At 19.5% G+C, this 21,044-nt stretch overlaps 3 protein-coding genes across 3 annotated transcripts; all 3 read right to left on the bottom strand.

Moving 5' to 3' along the window:
* Nucleotides 1-192: 192 nt before the first annotated feature.
* SRAE_1000355100 (DEP domain and Cyclic nucleotide-binding domain and Ras-like guanine nucleotide exchange factor, N-terminal domain and Guanine-nucleotide dissociation stimulator CDC25 domain and cAMP/cGMP-dependent protein kinase family and Winged helix-turn-helix DNA-binding domain and RmlC-like jelly roll fold domain and Cyclic nucleotide-binding-like domain and Ras guanine nucleotide exchange factor, domain-containing protein) lies at nucleotides 193-7,925 on the bottom strand (the record flags this gene model as incomplete). The annotated part of the gene is made up of 12 exons (XM_024650754.1): nucleotides 193-1,590; nucleotides 1,642-1,831; nucleotides 1,884-2,021; nucleotides 2,135-2,271; nucleotides 5,305-5,527; nucleotides 5,745-5,979; nucleotides 6,046-6,298; nucleotides 6,659-7,005; nucleotides 7,047-7,107; nucleotides 7,345-7,494; nucleotides 7,548-7,630; nucleotides 7,733-7,925. The coding sequence occupies 12 exons, from the start codon at nucleotides 7,923-7,925 to the stop codon at nucleotides 193-195; spliced, it is 3,408 nt and encodes a 1,135-aa protein (XP_024504499.1).
* Nucleotides 7,926-9,122: 1,197 nt separating this feature from the next.
* Nucleotides 9,123-10,830, bottom strand: SRAE_1000355000 (Hypothetical protein; the record flags this gene model as incomplete). Its single annotated transcript, XM_024650753.1, has 4 exons — nucleotides 9,123-9,269; nucleotides 9,334-9,585; nucleotides 9,637-9,758; nucleotides 10,188-10,830. 4 exons carry the CDS (start codon nucleotides 10,828-10,830, stop codon nucleotides 9,123-9,125), a joined length of 1,164 nt encoding a protein of 387 aa, XP_024504498.1.
* Nucleotides 10,831-13,841: 3,011 nt separating this feature from the next.
* SRAE_1000354900 (Condensin-2 complex subunit D3) lies at nucleotides 13,842-18,155 on the bottom strand (the record flags this gene model as incomplete). Its single annotated transcript, XM_024650751.1, has 3 exons — nucleotides 13,842-17,158; nucleotides 17,210-17,935; nucleotides 17,984-18,155. The coding sequence occupies 3 exons, from the start codon at nucleotides 18,153-18,155 to the stop codon at nucleotides 13,842-13,844; spliced, it is 4,215 nt and encodes a 1,404-aa protein (XP_024504497.1).
* Nucleotides 18,156-21,044: the final 2,889 nt, after the last annotated feature.

Here is a 21,044-nt window from a genome sequence, read left to right as displayed (position 1 = left end):
TTAATTTTTATATTTATGTTAATTTTGTATAATAAATTAAAATAAAATAATATGTTATTTTATTTTAATAAAAAAAAAAATAATAATAAAAATTTATAGATATGATAAAATAAAATGTATTTTTTAATAATAATTATATATTTATAAAGAAAAAAAATTTTTTTTAAATAATATTTTTTAAAGAAAATAATTTTATATCTTTCTTCCTTCAATTTGATAACTAAGTTCCATTAATTTTTTTGGATTATCAATAATTATAAAATTTTTAATCCAATGCATTTGTTCTGGTTTTTTTATTGCTGGCACAAAACCTAATGATGATGCTTTACAATTTTTAAAACTTCTTAATACATTAGCAATCATATGCATTTTTTCAAAATTAACCAATCCAGTATAATATGTTTTATTACCTTCATGAGTAAATGTGAGATCTTTCAATAATAATGGAACAAATGGTATTATTGGTGGTGTTAATTTTGATATAAATATTCTATATGAACGGTGATTTCTTGAAGGATCAAGAAGTGACTCAAAACCAGAATATTGACGTGAAAATTTTTGAGGTAAACTTTTCCACAAAATACTTAATCTACTAATTGGTGCTGAACTTAAACCAAGTGTTATTGCAAATAATGATAATAAATCATTATTTTCTTTACAATAATTAGCTATTTTAATAAATTTTTTTAATATTTCAACTCTTCTAGTATGACATCGTTGTAGTAATATTTCCGTTACAGACCAATATTGTATTTCATTAAAACGTCTCATTAAAATATCTAAATTTGAGCATGACTGACCGGGAAATTTATCTCTACCAAGTACATTAATTATTAATTCATGCTCATTAGTTGCTTCAAATAATTGATTATGAAATTGTGTCAGCTGTTGTGCTATTTCACTACATCTTAATCGATCAAAAATACTGACGTATGTTGGAATATCCCATGTTATACGATTTTGGTCTTCTGTTGGTACTAAATTATCTATTTCTTCTTTATTTACAATATATAATTTTGAGTTATGTGAAATAACTGTAGGAATACTTATATCTGTACCATTAAATACTACCCGATTACCATTTGATTTAACTTCAACGAGAAATTTTTGTTCATAATTATCTTTAAAACGTAATCTTGGTTTACAAACTTCTATTAAATCATTTGCTGTTTTATCAATACTAGCAGTAATAGTTACAAATGTATTTTCTGTTGTATAAATAGTTTGATTACAAATATCTATTTGTAAGGCTGATTGTGGTGCTGGAGCTTGATCAGAATATGTTCCACAATTTAATAATAATGCTGGATGTCTATTTAATGTTTTCATAAAACTTTCTTTTATTCTTTTTATTTCTTTCATTTTTTCTAAAACTATATGCATACCGGGTAAATTTTGACTATCTTCTAAAACACAACTATTAATTTCTTCAACAAATGAATTTGCTATTTTATCAAGAAAAAAACTTGTCTGTAAAACATCTTGCCATATTTTAATAAACCATACAACTCTTCTTTTAGCTATTAAACGTTGTTCAAGATCAATGTCATTGTCAATTGAATGAAATCCTCTTCCATCAATTCTTGTTGGCTATAATAAAATTAAAAGATAATAAAAAAAAAATATTTTAATTAAACTTACTAAATAACTTTTTCTCATATAATAATCTTTTAAATAATTACATAATAAATTAGTATGAAAATATATTATGTGTGTTAATATAAAATCTTCTAAAAAGGTATCTAAAGGTTCATCATAATTAACTGCATCAATTCTTGTTTCTAAAATATATTCTAACATTTTTTCTGGTTGACCAGCCATAACTGAATAACTATAAAATATTTTTAAAAAAAATTTATTTATTTAAAAAAAAAAAAACATACCAACAATGATTTTGTGGAGTTGCATTTGGATAAGAACACAAATCATTACCAAAGTCAACATTAACTTTTTCTAATACTAAAACATCTTTACCATGTTCATTAAGACGTACAGTATTTGCTTCTGCATCACGTAAAATTCTTCAATTAAATAATATAAAGGTTAATTTTAACATAAAAAATGACACATTTTATAATTTTTTTTAGTATTATTATGTTATTTAAATATAATTATAATGTTAATATTAACCTACCTATTAAAATCATGTTTATCAACTCTTAAAAATTGTGAATTATCTTCACGAAGAGCAATTGTTGCTGCTCTAGGTGAATCGTTAACCAACGCCAGTTTGCCAAAATCGTCACCTTCGTGTAAAGTATTAACTATTCCCTTAAAAAAAAAAATAATTTTATTATTAATAAATTATAATTTCAAAAAAAAAATTTAAATTCTTTTAAATAAGAGTAAATATTATAATTAAATACCTGTAAATTTGACACTTATAATCAATTTAAAATAAACAAACTTTTTCATTTATTTTAACTAAAATTGATAAAATAATTAGAAAGATTAATGTCATCTAGTAAGTAAAAATAAATATATAAATTATATATATATATATATATGAAAGAAAACTAGCTAAGAATAGAAAAATGTATTTTTTTTAAATATATTTATATATGTTAGATCACCAAAAAATTTTTTTCTGATAATTGTCAAGAGGCATTTATTTAAAATAAAAGCTATTTACTAAAAATATATACATAGATATATCTTATTTATAAAGAGATACAAAAAAAAAAAATTTTCTTTGAAGTGGTTTCAAGATAAATTGAATATAATTATATAATAAATATTTTGATACTGTTATAAAATTTTTTTTATACTTTAATTATTATTTAAAATATATTATCTATATTTAAATTATAAAAAGTGGTAGTTTTAAAATATATCTTATAAAATAAAATAATCAAAGAAATAAAAATATGTTTAGAATGTTTATTAAAACTATTAATATATTATAAATAGTTATAGTAATTAAAAAAAACAATTATTTATAATTTATTAATGATTGTCATGATAATAACAATAACATTATTTGTTAATACTTTAAATTTATTTTAAAAAAAGAAATTTTTTTATCTTGAAAATGTAAAAATATGTTAAAAGTATTTATAAAAATATAAAATATTATTACATAAATTTTATCCATTTATAAATTATTTATAATAAGAATATATTATTACATTATAATTTTTTTTTTTTTGCATTTTATTACATACCTGATTATATAAGATGAATCTAATCTAAATTTATTTAACTCATTTTATAACCAATTCTAAAATATATATATAAATAAAAAGTAAATTTATATAATAATAATTAGTATATTTTTTTTCTAAGTTTTTGAGTTAAGATATTAATATAAATGTTATAGAGATATGCATTTTACTTGATAAGTGTCACTTTTATTTATAAAACAACAAACGAGAGTCATGAATAGTCTAAAGATAATCAAACCAACAAAATGATAATCAAATATTTACATAATTAAATATTTGATTGAAAATTAATAGAATGAGTTGTTGAAACGTAATAGAGATAGTGATACATCTAAAAATGTACTAATAAAACAATATATTTATATACATAATATATATCTTAAATAAATATTCTTGACATTTTTGATTGCGCATTTTTTAATTATATCTATATACCACTTTATATAACAATAAAATGTTAAAAAAAATATATTTGAAGGTATAATTAAAATTAATAATATAAAAATATAAAATAGTGAATAGAATTTGTTCATAAATCAATTGTAAATTTATTGTCTAATTAATATTATATTTTATCTATAAAAAAAATTATGATATCATAAATATGGAATAAAAAGGTTACAGTTCTTTATTATTTATTTAATACTTTGATAATAAAATTAAAAAAAAAAGATAAGGTGAATATAATTTTTACAAAAAAAAATGCATTAAAATAAATATTAGATTTAATCATTATATAGAAAAAAAAAAGTATAAATTAGAAGATAAAAAATATTTATGAAAAAAAGTTTGTAATAGTAAGTCATAATTTATTGTAATATTATTTATTTTCAATTAATGTAATAGATGGTATTTTTTTAATAACTTAAATATTTTAAAATAAAAATCAAGTTTTTTTTATGTATATTTTATAAATAAAGGAAAGGTTTATTGTATTAATAAATTAAAATTATTTTCATAAAAATTGCTTATAGATTAAAAGTATAAATTGTAATGATTTAACTGACAACAAATTATCAAAATGGAAAAGTAAAAATGATGTTATATTAAATGGCAAATGATTCATAATTAAACATCTTTATATACTACTAAATATATAATAATAAAATGGCAATGTTATATAATTAACAGGTATAAATAAAAGTTGTACATTTTCTTTTGCCAAAGAATGACTAAAAAAAAAAGGTAACATTAAGATCAACAGAAGTAAATGTATATATTACTAATAAACAAGATCGCTAATTTATATATGATAAAAAATGCGGTATATAATACAAAGAATTATTATTTGTATTGTCTTAATAATAGTATTCTTTTAAGTTTAACAGTATCAAAATTTTAAAAGATAAAAAGTTTTACAAATATCCACCTAACATTTATTTATTATAAAATGTAATTTTAAGTGACTGAAATATAAATATGTAAAAATAATTTTACAAAAGTTTTAACAATCATTTTTATTTTAATACATAATATAATATAATAATTAACAAATCTTTTTATATATTATTAAAAAAAAATTATTTACATATTTTACTTTATTGTATACCTATCTTTAAAACACGTTTATTAAAAACTCTTTAAAAATTAATAAAAACAACAGTAGGTATTAATTTTACATTTTATATCATTAAAGATATATAATTATATAATTATTCTTCATATTATATAAAATTATCAATGTATATAAATGTAACATTCTAAAAATATAAGAAGTATGCCTAAATGTTAATTAATGTAAAGTATAAAATTTATATAACAGTTATTTTTATAATAATAATTATAAATAATAATAAATAAATTTTTATTTATTTTTATAAAAAAAAGGTGAATCAAGATAGTGTTTCATCTTACAAAATGATAATTATAAAAAAAAATGATGTTCCTTTTTATTGTTTATATTAAAATAAAAACCAAAAATAAACATTATTGTTATTTTTGTTTATTAAAAGTTTAAATAATAAAATGTGAATAATTTATCTTTTATTTTTAATAGTGTACTATTATATGTTAAAATATTTTTTACTTATAATATTACTCATTCACAAAATATAAACATTTATTACTCAAATGATTATAAATTTTTTTGTTTAGATATTTAGGAAGAAATATTATAGTAACAAAAAAAAAAAAAACTAACCTTTCCATGTATACTAACATCAACACTTCCTTTTAATATTATATACCAACTTTTTCCTTCATCTCCTTGACGAAAAAGTATAGTTCCAGCATTAGGATGTTGTTCAAAATGAATTACAGAAGCTAATTCCCTTTTAACCATTGTTGAAAGATGAGATAATGCTTTTAAATGAAGTAACTCTGAATATATAAATTGTAATTCTTCTGGCGACCTCTCTTGTGAACTGAAAAAATAAATATAAATAAAAGAAATGAAAACAAAAAGTAATTATATTTATGAAAATAAAAAATTTTTTTAAAAATAATAAAAATTTTTGATAATTTTAATAGTAGAATATATATAATCTGTAGTTATTTTTTTTTTACAATAAATGATATAATTTATTATAATTTACTTAATAATATGTATAAAATAGTTTTAAAAAAACAACAACAACTTACGGTTTAGTCAATATCATTCTAAAAAAAGCATCTGGACCAAGTGATGAAAGATGAAATAATGCTTGTTTCATATCTAATTCATTCAAACCTTCATTAATTAAAGGTTGTACATTTTTATTAGGCAATTCTTCATAATCATGTCTAGTAATTTTTTTATTAAAATATTTTTCCAATGGATCAATGATTGTCCATCTATAAGGAATTCTACAATCTTTAAATTGTAATTCATTAGTAACTAAAAAAAAATACATATAAATTAAAAAATATAAATATATATATAAAAAAAATTTGATAAACAAACCATGAGAAATAATATTATTTTCCAATAAATATTGCCACATTCCAACAATATGACTTCTATTAAATGAACTATTAGTACTTGAATTAAGATAACTATCGGTTAACTCTTCTAACCAATCAACAATTTCACTTCCAAACATAACATTTTCAAAAACTCTTTGTTGATAAGTTCTTGATTGCATTAATTCACTATTTTCAACTTCCATTGTTCTTTTCAATAACAAACCAATTTCTATAATTTGTTTTTCCATATTCTAAAAATATTAATTTATAAAAATATATATATATATATATATTCATTTATATTATATTTCGAAGTTAAAAAAAATTGTACTATATAATAAAATATTATAATATTTAAAAAAATATAATAAATTAAGTTAGTAATTTCGTTTATAAATGAACTTTTGATAAAAATGTATAAATATGTTCTTTTTAAGTTACTCACATCTCGATAATGGTATTAATATATAATTATAATATCAAATGTAAAAAGAGTTTATAAATTTGATACAATTTGTTAGTTATTATATGGGTATTTTTGAAAATAAAATAGTATTAATATTGTATAGAAAATATATTTTAATAAAAATTATAATATTTTTAAAACATACCATTGGTTTAGAAAATTCAAAAACATTATCATTTGTATTCCATGTTTCAGTGGGTTGTTCAAAATTTTCATTTAACATTAAATGTTTTTGTTGTGCCATTGAGGGTATATAATTTGTATCTGGTAGAAGACGTTTATTTCTACCACTAGTTATTACAAAATTTGGACTATACCTTTGAATATCATATTGATTATTTGATTGAATAAATGAAGTATTCATTATATTATTAATATTTCTTTGAATATTAGTTTGTTGACTTGAAGATGATATAGTATTATTATGTATTGGAATATCTTCTTCCTCATTATAAGATATACCTTCACCTGAAGAATATTGTTTTACTTGCCCTAAAAAAAAATTATATAATAATATAATAAATAATAGATACCTTTTTCATTAACAATATCTTGCATGATTGTTAAATATTGTTGAAGATAGTCAGCCTGTTTCTATAATATTAATAAAAATAAAATAAAGGAATAAATATAGAAATATTCGAAATAATATAAAAGTTAAAAAAAAAATAAAGAAGGATTAGCTTATAAATAAAAATTTAAGTTAACTATAAAAAATAAAATTTTAAAAAAAAAAACCTATATTTTTGTTTCATAAAATTAATAGTCTTATTAAAAAAAATCTTTAAAATATATGTTTATCCTTCTATTTTTTTTTTCTATATTTCTTACATTATAAATTTTTAAAAAATGGGAATGATGAATTTTTATAAATTCAGCTACTTTTTTGACTCTCCCACTACATGAATGAGTAAGTAATTGTAATTCTCCAAATAAGGCACCAGAATTTAATGTTTTTAGGTGATAACCACTATATATAAGCTATAAAAATACACGTATTACAAAAATTTTTATCAATAAAATGTTCAATTTACATTACATGATGAAGGAAGGTATAATTCAATTTGTCCTGATATCAGTAAATACCAGCTAGAGACAGGATCTCCTTGTTGAAATACTAAAAAATAAAATTTGCAAATATATATTAATATATATGTATACATTGATGATAAATTATAAATATAAAAAAAATTTTTTTGTTTGAAAAAAAAAAACTTACAAATAACTTTTCCAGAAACACGTTCAGGTATCATTTCACTGCATGATAAAATTTGATAAAGTATGTTATCGGATACATTTGTTAGTATACCATTTTTTTTCAATTTTCTCATTAACTCTTCTACAATATTTTTCTGCTGATATGATGATTGATGCTGTGCAATGTTATGTCCATTGTAACCAGGTATAGGCATTTCTTATAATTCTCAACCATATATAACTAATTATTTTTTTTCTTAATAAACTATAAAATTTTAAATTATATAAATAGAAAAATAAATATAAACATAAAAAAAAATTATGCTAACATATTTAATTTTTTTTTTTTATAAAATATTATAAATATGTTAGTACAATTTTTTTAAATTATTTATATTGTCATTACATATCAAATATTGTAAATTTACCTTATAAAATTTATAAAAAATTTTTTATTTAAACTACAATGATAGGGTAAAAATAATTATTTTAGAAATAGTAATATATATATTTAGTGCTCATTGAGAATGCCTGTAAAAAAATAATTACTAATAGAATTTAAATTTTTTAATTGTTGATATATCGTTAAAATGTAAAAAGGAAAGAAAAAAAAAATAATGAAATTGAATTATTTTCTTTCATCACAATAAAAGGAAAACAAAATTAAAAAGTTAATGAAATAACAATAGACGTTAGTAAGAAACATTTCAAATAACAATATAAATAAATTTTCTTTTTTTCTGACTAAATTTTCTTTAATACCAAACCTTGATGTTTCTAATACATAATCCAATAGCTTTTTTTCTTTCAAATACTATTAAATTGTAAAAATGTAAAGGAGTAAAAATGATACAAAATTTATTTTTATCAATTCTTTCAACTTTGGCAAACAAGAAAAAGATGCATATATAGCAACTATAAACTTTAGTTGTTCTGGTGGTACTTTAATAGACATATGCTAATGCTTACCAACTATATATATATATATATATTTATTTTTATATTATATATATATATAGCTTGGGCACTATTAAATGTGTAGTACATTTAATAACAAAGAAGAAGTACATTTTCAAACTATGAAAAATAATTTTTTTTAACATATATTTATATCGTTAATATATATTGAAATGATAATTAAGAGGAAAAGAGAATTAAGAATATCTATTTATAATATATTATCAAAATACAAAATATACTTATTCTATATTTACGAAATATTTTACAACCACATGACAATAAAAGTGATAGAATAAAGTAAGATGTATTATATAAAATTTGTCAAAAAACAAAATCATATCATATTTAATTTTTAAAAAGTTATACTATTATAATATAATTATATAAGAAAAATTAAAATAATAATTAAAAAAGAGAATATTAAATATACTAACTTTTGCACAAAAAATATATTACACTGGATTTACTTGTGTAAATCTTAAATCTTCTTCTACTATATTTAAGATTCTATCTTGTTTGGCTGCTTGAATTAACTGACAACAAATATCAATACCTAAAAGTGCTAAAATTTTTGAAAATTTATCCAATAATATGATTGCCTAAAAAATATAAATTATATATAAATATAATATATATTAAAAAATTATTTTTTTAGAAACATACATTTGAAACTGGTGGAATCATTTTGATAAATGAAAGCATATAAAACATAATAACAAGAATAAAACTTGTCCCAAAAGTTCCAATTGTAAGAAATAAACATAAAATCAACAATAATGGTATGTAAAAAGATAATTTTAAGACAAAAATCCATAAATGAACATCTCTGACCCCATCAAATTTTTTTTTTCCTTTACGCATTTCCTGTATTATAGTTTTTGGTATTAAGAAAAATGTTCCCAATGGAAAAAGAACCTACAATTTAAAGAGAAATTATAATAAAAATTAAATGAAGAAAAAACTTACAATAAGAAAAAAAACTACAACAGGGGATATTATAACTAATTCACAGCCCCATAAGGATAAAATTGTTGCCAATGGTTTAACGTGATAAATGATGTCACCCCAACCTACAGTACATGCATGCTCTAAAAATAAAAATATGACTAAATATTTTTTAAAATTAAAACATATTATTTAAGAAAATAGAATTAATCAAATAATATTTTCTTTTCAAGCTAAAAATTCAAAGTTTAATGAAAGAATGTTTGAAGTGGACTAGGGAAACATTTTGAAAAATCAAGTATAGTAAAGTGCAATTTATGAAAATGTCAATATATATGAATGTAAATATTTATCCATTATTTTATTATTTTGTTTGATATATTTTAACATTTATTTTTTTTATTATTTTATTACTAATTGAGGGTATTTAACATTTTTGGTCAAAAGTCAATTTAAAATATGTTTAAAGAAGGGAAAAACTAATTTTTCCTTTTTTGAAAAATATTATTTTTGACATTTATCATAAAATTGTTCATTCTTTAAATTTATTTTTTTTTTAAGAAAAAACTTACGAGTAAAATGTTGAAGAGAATCAATAGGTAAACCACATTCAAAACAAAACCATGTCTCACAAGATGGAAATACACATTGAACATACTTACAACCAGGCAATTTTTGATAAGCATTTAAACATATTGGACATTGGAGAATATTACCATCACCTCCAAGACCATTAAAATAATTATCACGTTCATATTTATATAATAACCATTGTCTATTAAATTTATTCATAAACATGTCTAAATCACTATTATCCTCATCTAATAATGCATAAATATCATTTGGATGTATATCACTACAACATAATCTTTTTGGACATCGTATTGTAGAACGGGATCGTTCTTGTATCCAATAACTAATATAATGTAATGCACATAAAATACATAATGGATGTTTACATGTTCTCAATATTATTCTCCATGTATTTGTTGATTTACATATAACACACCAATTATTTATTATATTACTTGGTGAAGTTTCATCTAAATCTTTTTTAATATTTTTTTCTCTCTCATATTTTTTTTTTCTTCTTTTATTTAATAAATCATGTGCTGGACCTTCTACTAGATAACCAATAAAATATTTCCAACAGAAACAAAAACATAATATTTTAAAAATTTGAATACGTGGAAAAAAAAATCTAATAAAACACATTTTATAAAATTATGTATTGTATTCATTGTAATTATGTCAAATGTTTTGTGAGTAAATATTTTTAAATAAATAAATAATTTAAATATTAATTTATTTTTATAGCTAATGTCATTTGCAATTATATTTTCTGAGTTTTTTTTTATATATGTTGACAAAACAAATTAAATATCTTATTGATAATTATTTTTTTAAAAATATGGTAATTATTATTTTTTTTAATGTAAATATACTCATATACTTTAAGCTGTGTCTACAAAAAATATGGCTATGTTTTTGTACTGAATATTTTTGTTTTATAACATTTATCAAATTTGTAAAAACTTTTTACAATCTTATTTTAATATATATTTTTCAAGAAGTTTCAACATAAACGATTAAGAAAGTAAAATTTAAGATGAAATAAATTTGTAGTAAAAATAATTAATTATATTTAATGAAATATATATATAATATAAAAATAATAAGAAAATAATTTTATTTACAATATTTTTTGACTTTGAAATATAAGTTAAAAAATTTTTTTAAAAAATACGTATTATAAATTAATTCTAATTGTAAAACTATTTCAATATATTTGTATATATATATTGAGAAATATTATATAGTATAAAAATTTTTATTTTTTTATATCAATTAAAAAAAATATACTTTAAATTTTTATTCTTTGAAAGATTATTGATAGTATTTTTTAATTTCTTTTATTAATAATATATTTACAATACTGATATTTTAATAAATAATATTAATATTTAAAGTATAGATAAATTTAAAAAAAAATTTTTTTAATTATTATAATAGCTAATTTTTTTAATTTTCATTATACTAAAAAATAAAAATATTAATATTTAGATTTTAAATTTAACTTTAATGACAAAAAGTTTATTGTTAGATTATTGTATTTAATTTTATAAAAAATTAAATTCTAACTTGAAAAATGATAAAATAAAATTATTTTGATTTTTATCTTTAATCATTTTTTTTATATTTTTATTATAAAAATATTAAAAAACTTTAACAAAAATTTAAATTATATGTCATGTAAAAAATTATTTTAAAAGTATGTTTTATTTTCATAAGTTTATTGTGACAATTTTAAAAGTTTTTAAAATATATCATTTATAAAAGCAAATATTAAAATAAAACATTTTACTATTACTACAATTTTAAAATTATATATAAGCTTGAATAAAAAAAAACTAATTTTTTTTGTAATTACTATATCATTTGTTTAAATAATTTAAAATTTATTATATATAAATATACGCTATTAAAAAAATGTGTAATTAAATATCAATAACGGCTGTAAAATAAAAAAAAAGTATATAGCAAAATATTGAATGAATAAAAATATCTATTTGAGTATATTTATTTTATTGAATTTTTCATGACTAATATTAATTTTATATTTTCAAATAATATTTAAATAAGTTATGACGAACATTCATTTAAAGAACTAATATCTTTTATAAAATTATAAATTAATTATCTATTCTAAAAATCTTTTTAAAGTGCTTATTTTAATTTAAAATTTTTCTCTTTTGACTAAGGCAAATAAATGAAAAATTATTTAATAACATCTTCAATTTTTTATAACTAAAATTGTTTATTAGAAATATTTAATATATGAAATAATGTCCATAATAATATCTTTTTTTTAAATATCTAGAATTTGTTAATATTTTGTGATTCATTTTTAAATATAAATTATTTAAGTTTTTACATTGTTAAATAGTTAAACTTTTAGTTTGTTTAAAATTTATAAATATTAGTTTTATGATAATAGGCTTTTTTTCATTTTAAGATAGAAAAATTTTTATATGATAATTTTTTTAAATTGATAAATTTTTAATATAATCAATTGTATAAATTAACTAAGATTTAAAAATTTATTAATAAATAAAGTTAGAAGTGATATATATGTTTAAAAAAAATTCCTATTTGCAACAAAGTTAATCTAACAATTTACTACCAATATTTTCCGTTAAAAATTGTTTCCAATTTTTTATTTATTATAAAGATATAAAATGTTTTTTTATGTTCGTCATAACCTACCACAACTGTTTTTTAAATCTATTAAATGAATAAAAAAAAATTTCCAAGATAGATTTTATTAAAAAACTGAGTAAACACTGATTACATAATTGTACAACTTTTTATAATTTTTTAAAAAAAAAAGTAATAAATTTAAAAATCTTTTTGTTTTTGATTTCTTCTATATTTTAGCAAAAATTGATATTATGAAAATATTGTTAAAAGTAGTTTTTTTTTCAAAGTTTATTTAAAATAAATTTTTTTATATATTAATTTTATTATTTAATATAATTCATAATTGTTTTTAAAAATTATAAATTTTTATTTTTATCCTTATTAAATTTAAATAGATTAATTTAATAACTAAGATATTTTTATGCAAAATAATCATAAATTACTTTTTTGTCTATTTTTTTTAATTATAAATAGTTCTAGAAAGAAATTTTTGATCAACTTTTAAAATTTTGTAATTTTTATTTTTACATTATTTTTTTTTATTTATTAATTTAATGCTTTCTCATTTTTACTTTTTTAAAATAATACTATTCCTCTTTAAAATATAAAAATTTTTTTCTAAATAACAAAAGTTTTGTAAAATATTTAAGTATATAATGATTAAATATATTATTTTTTATTTATCATGATTGTTTTGGTATTAATGTAAAAAGCACGTTTACACAATCATTATTAACTTATTTAAAATAAAGAAATACTTTTTAAAGTAATAAGCATATTTTGTTAGAACTAAAAATGTACATAAATTATAATTATTATTGTTCACATAAATGATTGTAAATACTAAAATTTGTTTGATTTTTATCGTGTGAAACTTTACTCAAAATTCAACATTTGTTCGATTGAATTAAATATTTATGTTATAAAATATCAAAAAACTAGTAACAACCATATTTTTTAAAACATTAATTTTATTTTATTAAAAAAGATATTTTAGGGAACAATAGATCTAAAAGAAATTCAAATCAAATTTCCTCCGCAAGTTTATGTTGCATACGAATTAAATCATAACGAACTCCAGCAGACATATGTTTTTCTTCATCAAGAATTTTTTCAAATGCATAGTTATGTTCATTACTGAGATGAAGTAAGTATTTAAGAAATTCATAAGCACATCTTGAATTTTTAGAAGTATATAGAAAATCTCTCAACTGAAGTAAATATTTCATAACTTCTTTAACAAATACTTCTCTTAAAGCTTCTCTTGAAGCTTGAGCAGCTGTCGCTACAATTGCTTCCCTTCTCAATTCATTTCCATCATCACCATCTTCTTCACTACTGTCTTTTCCAATATTAAATCGAATTTTTCCATCTTCAGAAGATAAAAATCTGAAACAATCAACAACCATATTTTGTACGTTGATATCATTAAAATCTAACGAACCAAGAGACACTCCATCAAAAACTTCAATACAAATTTTCTGTGTTACTGCAACTTTTTGAACGTGTGTCATGTTTTTAAGCATAAAACAATACAACTGAAGACGCTGATTCTGATAACAAGTACCTTGTAAAGATCTGTGTTTATTAACTTTTCCTCCTTCATTATTTCCTTTAGCTTGATTATAGTATACCCATGAAGGGTGTTCAACTCCATTAAAATAAAAAAGACAATCAATAAAATTTGAAAAAAACATATCAGGTGTTACAGGTAAAAGCGTATCAATAAGACAGAATTCAGCATAATCCCTAACTCTTGAAACTTGATCAAGAAGAGTAGAAACAAATCTAAACATAATATCACCTTTCCATACTAAGTATCCTTCTTTTAATAATCTTGTTAAACAATGAAGTGCATGAACTCTAACAGCTACAGAATCATCCCCTAAACAAGCAGCAAAAATGTCCATATAAGATCCAACAAGTGAAGTATGTTGTTTACAAAGATCATGCGTCACAACTATAATATTATTTCTAATAATATAATCTTTACATGTAACAAGTTCCTTCATAAAAACAGGAATTACATCTCTAGCAAACATCTCATCAACAAGACATATCTTCCCCATAATTACAATACACTGTGCCTGAACTATTGAAGTTATATTTGAATATTTTATGTGATGAGTTTTGAATTCTTTCATAATTGATAATGGTGTACCTCTTCCACATTCTGTTCCAGTTGTAGTAGATTGTGGTCTATTAGTACCTTGGTAAAAATTAGTTGATAAAGCTGTTCCACGTCCAATATTTCTTTCAGAAATTTTTAATGCTTTTTTACACATCTCAGAAGACATGATAAGCTGGAGAATTTCAAAAAGATCTTTACATATAAGTGATTGTTCATAATCAACAATCTCTCCAATGACACCAAGAATCTTAGCTAATTTAACATCCTCTTTGTCGTTCTCTTGCTTATTACGTGAAGATACATGTGTCGAAGATTCAGGTTCGGGTCCTTCACCATGATATTCTTCAAACATTAATAATTTCATGTTATTTTGAGCTAAGTCAAAAATTTCTTTATTTCGTTGAGCAAATAAAATCTTCCCTTTTTCATCACCATTACTAACACCATTTAGAAGGACACCATAACAATAGTAAAGTGAAGAAATATTATTATTACTTACTTTAAAAGAAACAATATATTTTTCAATTTGTTGAATAAGCGCTGTTCTTGTTTCTATAGTTAAATCATTAACACCTCGAGAAATAATAGTTGCAAAGTAATTACATATCTTAGATTCATTTCTAATAGATCTTTTTTTAATTTTTAAAAATTCTTCCGCAGCATCTTTAGGATTTACATGAAAAAATATACTTAATATAGAATACAACATCCAAATATATTGTCGTAAAGTTTCATCCTTAAGCTTTTTCATAAGTTTATCCAATGATCGAACAAATTCTTTATCAATTAATTTTTCTTTAACTAAAAAAGATACAGCCTGTTTTAATATTCTTTGATACGTTAAAACTCTTTCACAAATAGAAAGAATATTCCAAGCTATTTTATCCTCGGTTTCTCCATTAGATAAAGGTACAAAAACCATCTGCACAATTAATTTTGCAGCATTCTGTTGAACAGATGCTTCACGATCAACAACTTGAAGTATAATACATTCCATAGAAGCGTTAACTATATTTCTATAAAACATATGATCTTCACTAAGATCACAAAGAATATTGAAAACTGAATCAGCAACTTGTTTTCTAATTGATAATGCTTTATCTCTAGCTGAACGACAAAATTGATTTATTGTGGCAGAAACATGCTTCTCATCTGTCAAATAAGGAAAAAGATGTTGTAAAGCTAAAATTGCACTTCTTCTACAACCAGAAACAGAATCATCACATCTTACCAAAAGTCTATTAAGAAGAGGATAATCGAAAATTTTAAAAATGCGTTTTTTTTCAAATATACCAGTTTCGTCACTAATAATATGAATATTAATATCTGTACTATCCAAATCCACTTCATCAGGTTTTATTTCTTTTTTTATTGTTGTTGTTTTAATAGATTTAATTGTAGTATCCATATCTCCAGGTGGAATATTCTCAGCATCAATAATTTGAGTTTTGTCGTAATCAAGTACATCACAATCTTGAGTTTGTGGAGGTCTAAACTCTTGATCCGAATCTTCACCATCTTCTTTATTATCATCTTCATCAATATCGTTACTTTCTTCATTATTTTCAAGAGATGATTGAATCCTTCTTACTTTTGCAGCAACAGCTTCAGCTTGACGCTTTTTTTTTTCACGGCGATACTTAATTAATTCTAACTCCCTAAGCTCATTGTATAAATTATCAATTTCTTTATTACATTGAACTCGAAATTTACCATTATTTATAAATAATTGAAGAATGTTTAATGCTCTTTGTCTAACAGATCCAATTTTATCATCAATTCCATAAATTATAAGACGTATAAAATCTAAACTTAATTGTTCATTTTTTGTAAACAACTCTTCATTATTATATTCTATTGTTTGACTATCCAATTCTTGTTTAATATGTATAGTCTCGTCAATAATAATTCCATCATCAATATCAATTTGTGAATTAAAATTTATGATTTTGAAATTATCATGAATATATGGAATAGCATCTATAGCAAAAGCGCGCAACCCACCACGAGTATTTTCCCCAATTTTTAAAATGTCTTCAGAAAATCGTTTTTTATATGTTAAAGACATATTATTAATAATATTCACTACAGATTTTAAAATTTTAGTTCTATATTCATTTCTTTCTGGACATTTAAGACAGGCTGAAACAGCCATACAATAAATAGTTTCATGTTCAATTTCGTCATTCATAAGACGTTGTTTTACAAATTCTAAAAACACATTACAAATATTTATTAATTCAGTGTTAATATGAGAGCTACTAGGAATAAATTGATCATCGTTCATTCCAGCATACATTATTCTAGGCATAACAACAACTGGATACAATATTTCTAAAGCACTATGACGTGAATCACAAAGACAATGAAGCAAAGAAAATGCAATATCAGAAAAATTTGATAGTTTCTGAAAATCAGTAATGTTATTACAAATATTTACACAAGTGTCAAGAGATATATCAATTGCTAAAAGATTTTTGATAACTCTACAAATAAGATATATATTTTCAATTGGTTTAGCTATAGCAATTATTCTAATAAAAGTAAACAATCCATCTAAAGATATTCTTAAACATTTTCCAAGTTCTTTTATTTCTCCTTGTGGAAGTATTACTAATTCTTCACTTTGATCACTCTCTAAAAATAAATTTTTTTTGGATTTTGTAGATTTTTTTTTAGTAGTTAAACAATTTTTTCCTTTTATAATTCGAATAACCTTTAAATAAAGATCAAAACATTTTCCAACTATATTAGGCTGATATAAATCATACGCTGGTGCTCCTTTTATAGATGCTAACAATAAATAGCATCTAGCACAATACAAACCATCTTGTAAAATTCCAAGTGTTTTTCCATTCTTCAATGCATATTCAATACCATACCAGAATAAAATGCATAAATTACTTCCATTGGAAGCTTCATTTTTAATTAAAGATAAAAAATCACCACTATCCGAAATATAAACTTCATTGTGTAATCGTGATGCAACTAAAATTAGCATAAATTAAAAATAATTTATTAGTAATAAAAACATACGTTCAGAAAGTTTTTGAACACTTTGGTTACCATCAAAAAAATTAAAATTATGCGTAAGAAGAAATGCATCAAAATCAGAGAAAGCTCCATCAAAAGCATTTATAACACCTTGTCGTGGAATTTCACTAAGAAAAGAAAATTCATCTGTCAAAAAAGATGCCAATTCCGTCATTTAACTTAAATTTTAAAAAGGAAAATAAATAGTAAATTTAAAGCAAAGAACGACAATGATATTAATGTCAATACAAAAATTTAATTTATTTTCGTGCAAAGACATGAATGTTTTGCTTAATAAATAATGTTTGTTCCCGCCAAATTTGTAACTAGTTATATATTTAACAAATAATTATATTTAATTTTCAATAAAACAATAACAATTTCATTCATACAATGGCTTTCAAAGAATCAAAATTTTAATTTCTATGTGAATTTTTTTGAACTAAAGTATTTTTTTTTAATTTACATAAATGACAAAATAAATAATTAAATTTAATAAACAAAAAAAAAGTAACAAATATTTATAAGGAATAAAATTTTTATCAAAAAATTTATCAATTAGAAAAATGAATAATTATAGATGAGTAAAATGAATATGCAGCTTTCGTTTCTAAAATTAATAAATTTTTCATACATTATTTTTTAACAAAAAAAAAAAAGATTTTCAAGAGATTTATATCAAAATGTGACTTGATATTTAGATAAAAAAATTATTTTCCCATTGTGATGTCATTATACAATTTTTTTTAATTTTTTTTTGCTAAATTTTTTAAAAATAACTAATAAAATAAAACCATAATAAAAAACTATATGAATAATTTATTATTTCATAACATATAATACTACAAAAAATAAAATATTATTAAGTGATATCATATAATTTAGTTTAAAAATTAGTAATAATTTTCTAGCATTTAATAAGTATAGAATATATGCAAATAGTATTAATGTTGATACAAAGAGTTTGTTTTGACTATTACTTGTTAAAGGAATATTTTAACATATATTTATATAAAAAAATTTTTTTATTGAATCTGTGCTTCTATTGTAACATAAGTACCATTTATTAAGTATAAACAAAATATTACATATGTAAAAATTATATTATATAAATATTTTTTATACTTTAAATATTAAAATTAAAAATAACATTATATAAAATTAAAAAAGTATTATTGCTTATTTTTATAGAAAAAATACAATTCATTAATTATAAACTTATTTACTTTTTATATATTAAATTTAAATATAATTATTTTTGAGCATGTACTTATGAGATTTGCATAAATAGTACGTAAAGTTTAAATAATTTTTTTTTCATGATAAAATAACTAATGATGCATTAAGAAAGAAAAAAATATTGTAAAGATGTATTTAATATATATTTTTATATATTATTTTTCTATAAAATAAAATATATAATAATTTCTTTCTAATTATGATATAAAATATTAAGTAATTATATTTTTGCATATTATTTTAAAAAGAAAATATTTTTTACATACAAACTAAAAGTTTATCTTGATATTTAGGTAAAATAATATTTTTATTATACTTTAAAAAATTTTAAAAAAAATTGTTATATTTATTTTGAATAATATGACACATTAATATAAAAAAATGTTAATAGAAATTTTTTACTGCTATCAAGTTAATTTGAAAAATTGAAGTAGTAAGAATATATTTTGTTAAAAGCAATTTTTTAATGCTTATTTGTTTTGTTGTTTTATTAGTCTTTTTTTTTGTTTACTATTATTTAACATATTTTAATGATAATCATATTTAAGTAAATAATATTAATTTTTAATTATTAAAAAGTTATAAAAGCAAATTTTTATATGTCTTAATATTTTGAAAGTTTTAGTTAAAAAATAACAATTTGGTTTTGGATATTGATTTCGTCAATTGATTAAACTATGGTTGGATTTAAAAATAATTTCCTTATTTTATATTATGAAAAAATATTTAGATTGATTTAATTGTAATTTCTTTATATATATAAAAAAATATTTAAATATATTAACCGTTTTTAAATAACTTTGTAATATTAAAGCATACCATTATTTTATTTTTTAGCTAACAAATAACAGAAAAAATTTATAAAATGAGAAATATCGTGTCGTTTTAATTAATAATAATTTATATGGATTAGTGTATAAAATTTTTTAATATAAAAGAAAAAAAAATTTATTTATTTAATGTTTATAATTAAAATATAACTGTAATAAATAATATTGATAAAAATTTACTTTTTTTAAAAATCTATTTTTTACCTTTGAATACTGTATTTATAAATTTTAATAGATTAATAATAATTAATATAATTGAAAATTTATTATAAGTATAATTAATTTTAATTTCTTTTTGCAAAAAATTTCATACATAATTATATTTTTTTCTATGTTACTAAAAAATATCGAAAACTGATAATTTAAAAAAATCTATTTAATTATATAAGCATAAATTAACAACTAATTTTAATCTTTAACTTAGAAATAATAAAATAATGTGTTATTCATAAATTTTTAAAAAATATAAAACTGAAAATTGAGGATAGTTAAAATTATTATAATAAAAATACAGATAAATAATGATTTAAAAATTTTTTAAATAATTATATTATACTAGTATTTTTATATCATCAATTGATTATAATTTTTTTTTCTGCTATTTTATTTATATGTATAACTTAAAACTTTTACATTTATTATTTTATATATCTATATAATGTTTTACATTACTGTATGTCTTTTATACAAACCTTTTAACTAAAAAAAGTTTATCCAAGAAAAATTTACTAACGTAATATTCTACACATAAAAATTATATACAACCATGCCAACTTTCTTTTTTCGTTAGTAATATTGATGGCTGAAGTATAGTTGCTATTGTGTAAATTAAAATTTTTTTCTTTATTTTATAAAATTTTTATTTTATATTGATAAAATATCTAGTAATTCAAATTTTATTTTTATGAATAAAAATTTCCTAATTATATAAAAATTGTACTCTTTTTTATAATATATCATTATAGAAATGTTTCAATAATTTATGCTTTTTTATC

The sequence above is a fragment of the Strongyloides ratti genome, assembly GCF_001040885.1.
Source record: "Strongyloides ratti genome assembly S_ratti_ED321, chromosome : 1".
Classification (NCBI taxonomy): Eukaryota; Metazoa; Nematoda; class Chromadorea; order Rhabditida; family Strongyloididae; genus Strongyloides; species Strongyloides ratti.
This window is presented reverse-complemented; position numbering and strand designations above follow the sequence as displayed.